Below are 14,013 nucleotides of genomic sequence, written 5' to 3'. Positions count from 1 at the left end.
GGGCCACATGAACAGATATCTGGACTTACCATTGTGCTCAAAATAAGTATAGACATGGAGCGAGGTTAGAGAAATGGGGAATTATTGTTAATGCATATGAAGTTTCAGTTGGGAAAGATGAAAAAAGTTCTGAAGACAGACAGTGGTGAGGTTTGCACAATACTATGAATATACTTAATGCCACTGAACTGTACACTTAAAAAATAGTTAAAATGGTGCATTTTATGTCATGTGTTTTACCACAATGAAATATGTATACTTTTGGCTGCACTGCAGGGCTTGTGGGATCTTAGTGCCCCAACCAGGGATGGAACCCGGGTCCACGGCAGTGAAAGCCCGAGTCTTAACCACTGGACTGCCAGGGAATTCCCAATAAAAAAATATATTGCATAAAAAATATATATACATAGGCAAAAGCAGGCTGAACATAATCAAAATTATATCCCAGGCAAACAAGAAACACCTACAGTTGACTTTGGGAATTAAATACACTTATATTAACATTTTATTGAATGTATGTATTAGGAGCAACTTAAGAATAAAGGCTCAAATATCAAAATGTGTTTTAAATGTTTAATTTAAAAGATGATATTTAATTTAAAAGATAATTTCAAGCATACCAAGTTGACTGATATTCCATATCAATGTCAAGCCATCTTTATAAATCTTCTGCATAGTTTTTATCTATCAAACACATGTATGGAAGCTACGCTGCCAAACGCTATTCTAAGTTTAATCTTCTATGAGATTAGTACTATTGGTGTCTTCATTTTATAGGTAAGGAAACTGGGGCACAAAGAGACTAAGCAATTTATCCAAGATTATTAGTTGTTAAGTTATAGAGTAGGGATTGGAACCCAAGAAATTCAGCCCTATGGTCCATGCTCTTAACCATCATGCTATGCTTAAATTCACTATAAATGATGCTCTTATTTTTACTTAAATAATTTTGGATAATAATCATGTATCATTTTATGCTATGTATTTTCTCTTCAGATTTTTCATATGCTATAAATTACTAATGTAAGTCACTTTATAAATTAGTTTATACTTAGCTTTTTAGGCAATGCTACAATTAATTTGGCCATATGATGAAGAAGCCATTTGCAAAATGAATTATCAGTTTTACCTGATTAGGAAATTAAGATCTTTATATACTGCTATTTAAAGGGGAAATGGCCATAAAATACTACCATATTGATTTTTATTACAAATATCTTCAAAGAATTGAAATGTATTTTATAAATATGAGTTAATCACCATTTCTATAAAAAATTCTTTTTAAAAACTCTTTTTCATAGGAAAGGAAGTTGAGGCCCAAGGTTTGCATGATTCATTTCCATTCTTAGGAAGATTATAAAAAGTTAAAGCTGCACCAGGTATCATGGGAAATCCAGACACCTAATGATACACTTAACATGATGGATCCCCCCAGAGCCCAAGGAGGAAATCACAAGTGATCTTGGGCCTGGGGAAAAAGAATGACAGCTAAGGAGCCAGATGAGATCACTGCAAATGACACTCAGTAGCTACAGTCCTGAGACCAAAGCAATGTGGTAAACACCAGGGCCACAGAGAGAAACAAAACCAGCATGGGCGATGCAGCCGGCCAAGCTCCACCGGCCCCTGCTGACCCATCACATTTCATTGGGAATCTGGTGTGGAATGATCTCCGTCAATAATGGGGCCACTAGCACATGGCTAACTGGACCTGTAGCTGAGTGATGGTAGGAGACCCCCTGGGAGGAAAAGCTCTATCAATGGTGAGCAACGGCTTCTCTTAAAACTGTAGTCACAGCCTCAGTGTTGTTCTCGGAACCTGTAGATTTAGGCCACAACAGCTCCACTTGATTCCCATGAAGTTCAGATGAAAGGGACACTGTACTTGATGTCCTGTGAAATATATTACCTGTCTACTAATTGCCATTTCCAGTTCAGGGTAACCGGCCTTGTCCAGAAGAATATTTGGGAAGAGATCTTCAATCAGACTCAAAAATAAGGGTTCATCTTCATCAATCTCAGAAAGAAAATAAAGGGAGATCAGACCAAATCTTTTGGCATAAACATGGCAATATCAGATAAACTGAAGATGTCCAATACAGCCCAGATTACTTTGTCACAAACATAATAAATAAGATATCACCTCCACTGAAGTTGAGAACTATTTTCATCATGTTTACTAAATTAAAAATCAGTTTTTTAAAAAAGGGGTGTGGGGGGAGAAGAGAAAAAAAAAGGAAGGAAATAGAAGGAAAGAAAATATTGCCTACATGACAACCTTTCCATAAAACCACCAGATTGGGGAATTTATTAAATAACCTACAATTTCTCATTTAACTTAAAAATAATTTTTTAAAAGGAGAATAGTGGCAAATTCATGAATTGGAATTTGGTTCATACTCTTATTTTGAAATAAAAATCTATCATTCTGTCATCCCGTACATGGATCCACTGATACTGGACAACTGATTGTTCAGTCTCTACTGTGAAATCAGAGAATGTGAAATTATTATGCACTTGTAAAATTCACATACAATTTCCTTCCAAGGTCTACTTTCACGAAGGTAAAAGGGATTTTAGCTCTACAACACAAAAATTTCAAGGTATTTGGAAATGTAAGACGTGGATTTTTAAAAATCCATTTTAATTCTATTGGAATAGACATGTTAGACTAGAGATGAGCCACCACAAAAATTGCTCCTGAAAAAATGTAATTTGAAGTTATGCTATGCTCTATGTATTTATCTGATAATTAAGCATTTTAAATGAGCACTTTAAATAAGTATTTCTAATCGCATTTGTGCTTAGTTAAACTGAAATTTAAGTGGGTGGAACATTTCCATCTGTGAATCTTACCAGTTTGGAAAGATTCATATCTCGTAGTACACGCATGACAACTGTGGACTCCGTATCTGTGGGGTTGGCTCTTTTGGCTGCTCCCAGAGTTCGCAGAACAGACAGAATATTACGCAGACCAAAGTCATAATGTACCTGAAGAATATGAGGTACACTGGGCTTATTTTCAATATTAACTTACCCATAGAAACTGTACAAATTTGACAAAGACGTAATGAATAAATGCTGATTTTCCTTTAGAAAATTTGTACAGTTAGTGGGGCAATAAATTTTTTTATCAATAGATTCTTTTTTTTAGCAAATGGAGAATACCCAAAAGAATCCTCTCCTGTACCATCATTAATTTAAGCCCTTAGATCAGAACTAATAGATCTTGACAGACAGAAAGGAATAAATTTCCTCCTGGAGATACATGTCCCCTTGAGCCCTTCTTAACCAATCATCCATAAGAAAATTTCCTCATATCTTGAAAGCTAAAATTCTGAACCAGAATTAAACTGAGACCTCACTCATGAACATCATATAAGTTTAAAAGACAGGGGTATTGAGGAGAAAGAATAGTAGCTACATTCCAGGATTACCTAGAGGGGGAAACAATAAGGACAAATCAGAAAGTCAAGCCCCCAGCTTTGTTGTCCCCTTGATAGGTATTTATAAAAGCTCAATCATGCCAAATTTCAACACATATAAAGTGAATAATTAAAAACCAATCATCCAACCACTATAGGAAAGAGTATCCCTGGCAGTTGGTCAAACAATTTAAAATACAACTACCATATCATACAGCAATCCCACTTCAGGGAATATATTCAAAAGAATTGAAAGCAGAGTCTCAAAAAGATATTTAAACACTCATGTTCATAGGAACACTATTCACAATAGCCAGGAGGTGGAAGCAACCCAAATGCCCATCGACTGATGAACGGATAAACAAAACATGGCATACATTTAAAATTAAGAATGTTTTTCAACCAGGAAAAGGAAGCAAGTATAATACTACCACATGCTACACCATGGATGAAACTTGAGAATATTATACTAAATTAAGTAAGCCAGTCACAAAAAGACAAATACTGTATGGTTCCACTTATATGAGCTATCTAAAGTAGCCAAATACATGGAAACACAAAGTAGAATTGTGGTTACCAGGGAATGGGGGGGAAGGGAAGAGTGGAGTTGTTTAATGGGTATAGAGTTTCAGTTTTGCAAGACAAAAAAGTTATGGACATCTGTTTCACAACAATGTGCACTTACTTAACACTACTGAACTATATGCTTAAAAATGGTTAAGTGATAAATTTAATATTTTTTCATCATAATTCTAAAAACCTATAGAAAAAAAAACATTATCTGCTAATTGGGAGCAGTATGCATCACTTAATACCAATCGTTTGGAGGATAGAGCACATAAAAATATTCAGACCGAGTTCCTGCCTTCAAGGAGTTTAAATTCTAATTGTGGCAATAAAATAAAAATATGAGCAAGCTTGCATAAAAGTACAATAACAATGACTTGAAAGTACTGGTGAGTGGAATTAATTAAGGAAAACTTATCAGCATTAGACTCTGTTAAATCTGTGGGCATGAAGTGAGATTCACAGAATGCTCACCAAGGGATCAGCATGGGGCCAATTGTTTTGTACACATGGACTCATTTCATTTCCCTTGTGACCTTGTAACCTTGTGAACAAGGGCAATAGGAGTGAAGGAGAAATGAAATTAGAGAGGAAGAGGGCAGGAGTCAGTGATGTGGGAGTTTCTCTACCTGCAAGAAACAGCAGGGAAAAGGGAAGAATCAGTGAGTAAAGGCTGCAATAATCAGAAGAAACCAAGAATGTTTTGAGTGAGAATGGAATATAGTTGAACCTGTGGGTATAACCTAGCTTCGAAGAAGTTTGGATTGAGAGGTTCCTCAAAACCATGAGGACACATGACATACATTATGATGAATGAACAGGTGAGATAAAAAGCAAACATCAATATTCATAATTCTTTGGCTCTTAAGTCAGTTCAGATAGTGTTAACTTCATTTCTATGCCTTAAATGTTAATTTCTTCAAATGTACTTAGTAAAACTATGCATGTAAAATTGTTTTTGCCATGTTACAACTTTCTACTTTGTATATATGAGGTACCTTGTCAACAACCCCAGTCCACAATTTTTTTTAAATTTTTATTTTATATTAGAGTATAGCTGATTTACAATATTGTGTTAGTTTCAGGTGTACAGCAAAGTGATTCAGTTATACATATACATATGTGTATTCTTTTTAAGATTCTTTTCTGGTATAGGTTATTACACAATATTGAGTACAGTTCCCTGTGCTATACAGTAGGTCTTTGTTGTGTACCTATTTTATATATAGCAGTATGTATATGTTAATCCCAAACTCCTAATTTACCCCTCCCCCTGCCTTCCCCTTTGGTAACCATAGGCTTGTTTTCTATATCTGTGAGTCTATTTGTTTTGTAAATAAGTTCCTTTGTATCATTTTTTTAGATTCCACATGTAATTGATATCATATGATATTTGTCTTTCTCTGCCTGACTTCACTTAGTATGATCATCTTTAGGTCCATCCATGTTGCTACAAATGGCATTATTTCATTCTTTTTTATGGCTGAGTAATATTCCACTGTATATATGTACTGCTTCTTCTTTACCCATTCATCTTTTGATGGACATTTAGGTTGCTTCCATGTCTTGGCTATTATAAGCTGTGCTGCAATGAACATTGGGGTGCATGTATCTTTTCGAATTACAGTTTTGTCTGGATATATGCCCAGGAGAGGGATTGCTGTGTCATATGGTAGTTCTATTTTTAGTTTTCTGAGGAACCTCCATACTGTTTTCCACAGTGGCTGCACCAACTTACATTCCCCCCAACAGTGTAGAAAGATTCCCTTTTCTCCACACCCTCTCCAGCACTGAATAAAAAATTTAAATATGCCTAAGTACATAGGGACCTTCAGAATGTCACACCTGCTTAGAAAGCTGCTCCTCACACAGCTTGTAGAGCGTGAAAAACTTCCTGGCCAAAACAATGTTGTCAGTGAAGCCGCAACTAGCCAACTTCACCCTGATGATAATCTGTCGGTCAGGCACCATCATGGCCACGGAGCGGAAGTTAATCTTCAAGTTTTCAGGGAGTTCCTGCCGCCCAGCATAGCCAGGATTCTATACAGAAAATAAAACCCAAGGATGAACGATACGGTCATGGGGTAACAAGCGCAACACATCAGCATGATATTGAAAGATTCATTATGCACACACAACAAATCTGGAATGACAACCAGAAAATTCATTTACATATCTCACTCTCCTTTTAACTGGAGAGACTAAGTCATGCGTTATTAATATGAGCTCTGTTTAACACCAAAGGTTTTCAAACAGGAGTGAAAATTACAATCCCAATTTCCATTCATGGAAAATAAGTGACATATGAACAGGGACATGTGTGAAAACTGTGAAAAGAAGGCTGAAGTTCAGTAGCTCTTCTTGTGGTTCCTTACCATAGTCAGAAAAAGCCCAAATTCAGGGTTCATAGTCACATTATCTCCATCAGTAAAAATAAAAGATTTTTTACGCTCCTTTTTACATGTCAGAATAATGGAAATCTGCTGGGCTGCAACGGAGAGAACTGGCAGGTCGATACGATTAAACTCATCAAAACAACCCCAGGATCCAGACTGAGCCAGTCCTTAGAACGGAAGTTAAATAGAAAATCCAATTAGTACATAATTTTGGAAAGTCAAAGAAAAAGAGCATTATGCAACTGCCAGGTCAAGCCACAGATAAGTTTGCTCAAACATAAAGTTGAACAAATAGATCATACATAAAATGCCTCCAAAATAACGCACAATGTGACCCTTTATCTGTAAACACCCAACCCGCAGGGATAAAGGAACATTACAAAAGCAAGTGATATTGACATTTGACCCACACAACACTGGTAAGATTCAGGTTTCCCAAAAAGTTTTACAAAGTTGGAAAATGACACTAAGATGTAGCTAATTGTTGAAAAATAAATCTTAACAAGATATTCCACCTTAGCTTAAATTTCTCATGAAATAAAAAAAATATAACCCTCACCTTTAAAAATCCGTCCAAGTCCTCGGAAATCCATCTGGTCTGAACAATTGAAAACCACGACGTATTTCCCAAGACATCGTCCCATATCTTTGGTCGTTTCTGTTTTGCCTGTTCCTGCTGGTCCAGCGGGGGCTCCCCCCATGCTCATTCCCAGAGCTTGAGCCAACGTGATATAACACCTGGAGGGGGAGGGGTAGAGAGATCACTAGAACCACACCACTGGCATCTGGAAGATACTTCTGAGACATCGCAGTGACATGATACAGGCACAAAACTGAAAAAAGGAAGATCCTGACCATTATCCCTACATAAGCTTTCCAAAACTGCATCCTAAAATACACTTATCCTTATGGATATTAACATGTGTAGAGGAAAAAGGAAGGAGGGAGTGGTCTATGGTCAAATATGTTTGAAAACTCTTAAAAAGGTTCAACAGGATTTTGTATGATAATGTATATTCACAATCTTCAATTATGAAAAAGAGTACATAGCATTTCCAAAACTTATTTGGCAACTTTTTCAAAGAAGTCTACCAACTTCTAAAGAAGAGTATTCTAGGAAGCAGACTGGGGGCCATTATGTAGATTAATCCCCTTTTGAATCTAAGAGTCGATGATTTGATAAACTTGGAAACCAGTGATCACATGAGATTTAAATCACACATTGCTAAATAATCACACCTTAAATCTATTTCTGGGAGCACCTACTAAACCTGCAAATACCTTCTACTGTATCTTACAGTATGATATTAACAAATAAAAGATTCTGGTGAGAGAATACAAGAATGCCTGTGAAGGAAAACAACCGATAACTTGCTGATGAATTGCTCAATTTCCCGGCATCACCCAGTGCCGTAAAAGGAGGTAATCTATAATGTAATGCAGTTTAGGGCTTTCTTACGGCTAAACTCTAAAGCATTCATCTGGACTTGAAAATATTTTTGAAGAAAATAAAGTGATTATCCAGCAATGAAGTGTGGGAATGAGAAGTGAGCACACCCATCCGGAGGTGTCTAGGTTCTCAGTTTTATTGGGTTTGGGTTCCCCAAAAGGCAGGTAAATGACTCAGCCCCGAATGCAAAAAATGAGCCTGGATTCAAAGAAGGAAATGTGGGTATAAAACCAGAAGGATGCCTGATCTCACTTTGATCCTGCCTTTTAACCCAAGGTCTTATCTTTCCTCTTGAAGTCTTGTTATCCCTTGCACAGCAGTCTCTGTAATAACAGCTAACATGTCATAATAGCTCCACCTACACTATGGCACTTAAACCCCACTGAACCCTGCAGGGAAGCCACTTATTTTCACCATTTTACAGATGAGGAGAGAGGCTCACAGAGATGGAATAATTTTTCTCAGGGTCATGGTGGAGGGAGCAGAGATTTCAGCCAGTCTGTGTGGCCACAAGCTCTCACGCTGCCCAGGTCTAGGACACATCCACACTCTCACGGTAAGGAATAAATCTCCAGGAACTCTGGCCACCCAGTTGCTCTGTCTTGCAAATCCTCCTTATCATGGGATCATTTGGGTTTATATTTAAACTGAAGAAGTAGCAAGTTGTTAAGCTGCCAGAAAGAAATCATGCTATTTACATGAAGAAAGGGCAGCCATGCCCGGTGATCTATCCCTCACTTTCTCCAATAGGTGGGACTTCAGTCCAATTGATACCAAGCAGGACCCTGTGCGGCTCCTGGGCACAAAAGCTGTTCTGTGTCCCCTATTTCTTGATTACAGGAAACAGGCTTCATTCAGCCTCCAAGACCTTCCCTGAGTTCCAAGGAGCAGGTTCAAACAGTTGCTAATTAGGGAAGAGGGGGGATGTGAGACAAGGGAGGAACAGTCAAAAGAAACAACAGCGCAGCCTTGGGGCAGGGTCCTGGTTCCCCACCACAGGATATTCGTAACAATATCTTTGAGCTGTTTTGCAGATACTGAACCCCTGCCAGGTGGGAGAAGTTAACTGCATGCTGCCCACAAGCACGTAGACCCCAGACCAGTTGAAACCAGAAGGTTGATGATGCCGACTCCCACTTAGCTCCCCACCAACCAATCAGAAGAATGTCCACAGGCTGATCACACCCTCTCTGAACCATTACTATAAAACTCCTCACTACCACCTCCAGATCGGGACACACAGTTTTGAGGGCATTAGCCCGTTGTGGCCCCCTTAACCTGGCAAAGCAATAAAGCTATGCTTTTGTACTTCACCCCAAACTCTGTCTCTGAGAATTAATTTGGTGTTGGGGTACAGAGGCCAATATGCTGGCACCCAAACCCTCTAGGACTTGCCTTTCAGAGACAAGCATGGATCTGCCAGAACGTCTTCATGTACTTGTTGACATGATTCTCTCCAGAGCATTCTACATGTAAGTGTAGCTCACTCCCTCCCTTCTCTGCTTTCCTTTCCAGTCTCTGCTGCTTTCAAAACTCTTATCATTCATGAACGGGTTTGGAGTTTATGTGATCTAGTGGCCTTTTAGCAGCTCTACTATACTTTCCTGCCTCCCCACTAGATGGCCATAAGCTCTCTGCTGTCAGGTACTACTTTTACTCCCAGCTATTTGCCTAACCCTTGTCACCCAGTATCCTGTGAACATTTGTTGAATAAATGGCTTGTGCTGGTCCAGCCATACACTTTTATCTGCTTCCTCCTTTCCCAGTAGCTACTAGAGTTAGAGATGTAGAATGTGACCCTGGCACCAAATGAACAATGACCAACCCCATGACCCAAGGCTCATTAGCACGCAAGTATAGTATTAAGTATTCATAGTGATCTAGATGCATTTCACCACACGTAAACCAGAAGTGCTTTCAGCTCCTATTCTTAAACAGTATTGATTCTAAAATGCTGAAAAACTTGTCAAGACAACAGGGTATATGCATCAGAAAGTTAATTATCTTTGTTGAGAACTTGGATTAGTTATAGATTCTTTGATTATAGGACAGGCTTAAGGAGAAATGAAAGGAAAGTTTGGTAAAGAATGTGTTATCAATGATTAACTCAATATTGAAAAACCAAACAACCCAATCAAAAAATGGACAGAAGACCAAAATAGACATTTGTCCAAAGAAGTCATACAGATGGCCAACAGGCACATGAAAAGATGTTCAATATCGCTAATTATTAGAGAAATGCAAATCAAAACTGCAATGAGGTATCACCTCACACCAGTTAGAATGGCCACCATTAAAATGTCTACAAATTACAAATGCTGGAGAGGGTGTGGAGAAAAGGGAACCCTCCTGCACTGTTGGTGGGAATGTAAATTGGTGCAGCCACTATGGAAAACAGTATGGAGGTTCCTTAAAAAACTAAAAACAGAGTCACTGTATGGTCCAGCAATCCCACCCCTGGGCATACATCCAGAAAAGACGAAAACTCTAATTCAAAAAGATACGTGCACCGCAATGTTCACAGCTGCAATATTTACAATATCCAAGACACGGAAACAACCCAAGTGCCCATCAACAAAGGATTGGCTTAAGATGGGGTGTGTGTATATATATACACACACGCACACACAATGGAATACTACTCATTCACAAAAAAAAAAAAGAAAAGAAATAGTGCCACATGCAACAATGTAGATGAACCTAGAGAATATTAGTGAAGTAAGTCAGAGAAAGACAAATGCTACATGATATCGCATATGTGGAATCTAAAAAAAAATACAAATGAATATATATATAAAACAGAAACAGACTCACAAACAGAAAAAAAACTTACCATTACCAAGTGGGAGAGAGAGGGAGGGACAAATTAGGAGTATGGGATTAACAGATACACACTACTATACGTAAAATAGATAAGTAACAAGGAGTTACAGTATAGCACGGGGAATTATATTCAATATCTTATAATAACCTATAATGGAACATAATCTGAAAAAAAATAACTGAAGCAATTTGCTGTACACTTGAAACTAACACAATATTGTAAATCAACTATACTTCAATTTAAAAAATTCTAGGGCTTCCCTGGTGGTGCAGTGGTTAAGAATCCTCCTGTCAATGCAGGGGACACGGGCTCGAGCCCTGGTCTGGGAAGATCCCACATGCCGCGGAGCAACTAAGCCCATGCGCCACAACTACTAAGCCTGTGCTCTAGAGCCCACAAGCCACAACTCCTGAGCCTGTGTGCCACAACTACTGAAGCCCGCGTGCCTAGAGCCCATGCTCCACAAGAGAAGCCACCGCAATGAGAAGCTGGCACACCACAACGAACAGTAGCCCCCACTCGCTGCAACTAGAGAAAGCCCACATATAGCAACAAAGACCCAACGCAGCCAAAAATAAATAAATAAAAATTTTAAAATAAAAAATTCTAAACAAACAAAAAAAAGAATGAAAAACAATAGTCATAGCAACATTATCACTGATGACTAACATTTACTCAGTGGCAGGCCCAGTGCTGGGTCCCTACCTACATTAATGTAGGTCCCTATCTACATTACATCTAGTCCACACAATGATTCCAAAAGAAGGGACTCAGAAAGGTTAGCTGTCTTGGCAAAGACTACACAGCCCAGTGGTCAAGATCCAGGTATAACTCACGGCAGCTGTGAGAATGTTAGAGAAAGAACACACATCATGAGGCCTGTCTGTTTTTTTTTTTTTTTTGGGCCACACTGCGCGGCTTGTGGGATGTTAGTTCCCCAACCAGGGATCAAACCCAGGTCCTCTACAGTGAGAGTGCAGAGTCCTAACCACTGGACCACCAGGGAATTCCCCTGTTTACATTTCTTATCAAGAAGATAAGATGTCTCCACCAGTCTTCAATTTCTGCTGCCCTCGGTCTTAAGTGATAGCAGTACAGCAAGTCCCCTACATAAGAAACTTAAAGTTGCAAACTTTCAAAGATGCGAACGTGCGTTCCATCAACATCATGCATGAGTGGAATTGCAGCTTTCCCTCTGTCTCCTATTGCTGACAATCCTTCAGCTCTACCATCTCCCACCTCCTCTCCCTCCTCCAGTCAGTAACTCTATTTGCCTGTTCACTCGATGCCAGCCCCTGGATGCCAGCTGTTGTACTGTACTTTTCAAGGTACTGTAAGATTAAACATGTTTTCTTTATTTTTTGTGTTTGTTTGTTTTTTATGTATTATTTGTGTGAAAAGTATTATAAATCTATTACAGTACAGTACTATATAGACGATTGTGTTAGTTGGGTACCTAGGCTAACTTTGCTGGACTTACGAACAAATTGGACTTACGAACGTGCTCTCGGAATGGCACTCACTTGTATGTAGGGGACTTACTGTAGTAAGAAAGATTCCAGACTTCTCGACTTGTGCTCAAAAGTAGAAGGAAGGACTGGTCATGAAAAATACCATGAGCTTTTCGAAAAAGGCACTATATGTTTTTAGCATATTTATTGACTATTTTATCATCTGAAATATCTGCAACTCCATCCAAATGATGTCACGTTTCCCAGAGACTATCACTATCAACATTGTTGAATTTTCACAGGGCAGTCAGTGAAAAGCTGACAAGATGTCAAGGTCTCTGGCCTTTGTTTTATTCAAGTATTAACCTTAGTGAGGAATTCTTTTGTAAAAAGGCAGCCAATCTTGGTAATGCAATCCCAATGACCAGCAAAAAATGGTGACTCACTCCTCCCGTCATCAACTTAGAGAAGAACAAACAAGTGAACATTTAGAGTGAAACAGGGGGAAACAAACTTTAGAATCACCTCCACTTACATACTTTGTTTTTAAAGTTCTCAAGTTTTTTGATACAGAAATATATACAAGATAATTAATACAGTGAAAGAATCAAGTTGCAAAAAAGTTTGTATAATCTGATACCTATATATGACAGTTAAAAAGAATCTTCACATATAAGCATTTGAAATTTCTTAGAAAATAAACTACTAATCATTTTGAAAAATAGAAAAAGTTTCCTCTCATACTTTCAACTTTATATCTTTAGGTACGATTTAATTTTTTCGCCACAAAGATGTGACTTTGAAAATAAACATTTCTTCATTCATTTGGGAAATTTTATTTAGTACCTATTATGGCACAGAACTGTTCTAGGGGCAGTGAATAAATCACAGGAAATCTATACCTCAAAGGATATACCTGATATCCTAAAGGAAGGAAATAAACTATTCAAAAGTAGAAAACAGGAAAAATCAAGCTGGTTAGGAGGGTTCAGGAGTGTGGGGATTGCTGCTTCAAATGTGTCAAGTCCAAAGACCCATGTGCGATGACATTCAATCGGAGACCTGGAGAAGAGGAAGTGAGCTATGCCAGTATTGAAAGGAAAAGCGTTCCCAGTTAAGGCAACAGCAAGTGCAAAGGTCCTGAGGCAGCAGTGTGCTGAGACTATTCAAGGAACAGCCAAGGAGCAAGTAGCTGGAGCTCAATGAGGAAGGAGAAAGGGTAGCAGGGATCAGATCATGGCAGGTCTTATAGGCCAATGTAAGGACATTGGCTTTTACTTTGGGTGAGATGGAAAGACAGTGGAGATCAAGGCAAAGGGATGATAGGACCTGACTTATATTCCAGTGTCTGAATTGAGAGGCAATGGCAGAAGCAGGAAACCAGATAAAAGACTATTGCAGTCATCCAGCCTAGACATTATGGTGGCCTGGACTAACATGATAACAGCAAAGGGGAGAAAAGTGGTCACATCCTAAGTGAGTTCTGAAAGTGGTGGTGACCAAACTTGATGATAGATTGGATAATAAAGTGAGAGAAAGAAAGGCATTTAGGACACTCCAAGGATTTTGGCTTGAGCAACTGAAGGATGGAATGCCCATTTGCAAAGCCAGAGAAGAGGGCAGTTTTGTGGGCGGACAATCAACCATAAGTGTGAATTCCCAGTAAGTATCCAAGAAAACATGTCACACAGGCAAGTGAATGTGTGTGTCTGGAGTTCAAGGGAGAAGCCCTGTCAGGGTGCAGAGATTGGGGAGTCCACATCTAGATGGTATTTAAAGCCATGTGAGATCACCTGAGGAGTGAGTGATGGAGAAGAGCCTTGGTGCGTTCAGTGATTAGGGGTCAAGAAGATGAAGAGGAACCAGTAGGAGATGGTATGAAGGGACAACCAGAACAAGA

At 38.7% G+C, this 14,013-nt stretch overlaps 1 protein-coding gene across 1 annotated transcript in view; it reads right to left on the bottom strand.

Annotated features, from left to right (window-relative positions):
• DNAH5 (dynein axonemal heavy chain 5) overlaps positions 1-14,013 on the bottom strand; it is a gene marked incomplete at both ends in the record, with an annotated part of 214,130 nt that overhangs the window by 115,006 nt on the left and 85,111 nt on the right. Inside the window, 5 exons of the mRNA XM_082837242.1 lie at positions 1,910-2,017; positions 2,857-2,991; positions 5,838-6,032; positions 6,368-6,555; positions 6,948-7,126. Of these exons, the coding sequence (XP_082693368.1) occupies positions 1,910-2,017; positions 2,857-2,991; positions 5,838-6,032; positions 6,368-6,555; positions 6,948-7,126 (805 nt within the window). The remainder of the gene's footprint in view (positions 1-1,909; positions 2,018-2,856; positions 2,992-5,837; positions 6,033-6,367; positions 6,556-6,947; positions 7,127-14,013) is intronic.

This window comes from Leucopleurus acutus (assembly GCF_964270905.1).
Source record: "Leucopleurus acutus genome assembly, chromosome: 3".
Taxonomy (NCBI): domain Eukaryota; kingdom Metazoa; phylum Chordata; class Mammalia; order Artiodactyla; family Delphinidae; genus Leucopleurus; species Leucopleurus acutus.
The sequence above is the reverse complement of the archived record's forward strand: the minus strand, read 5'-3'. Positions and strand labels throughout refer to the sequence as shown.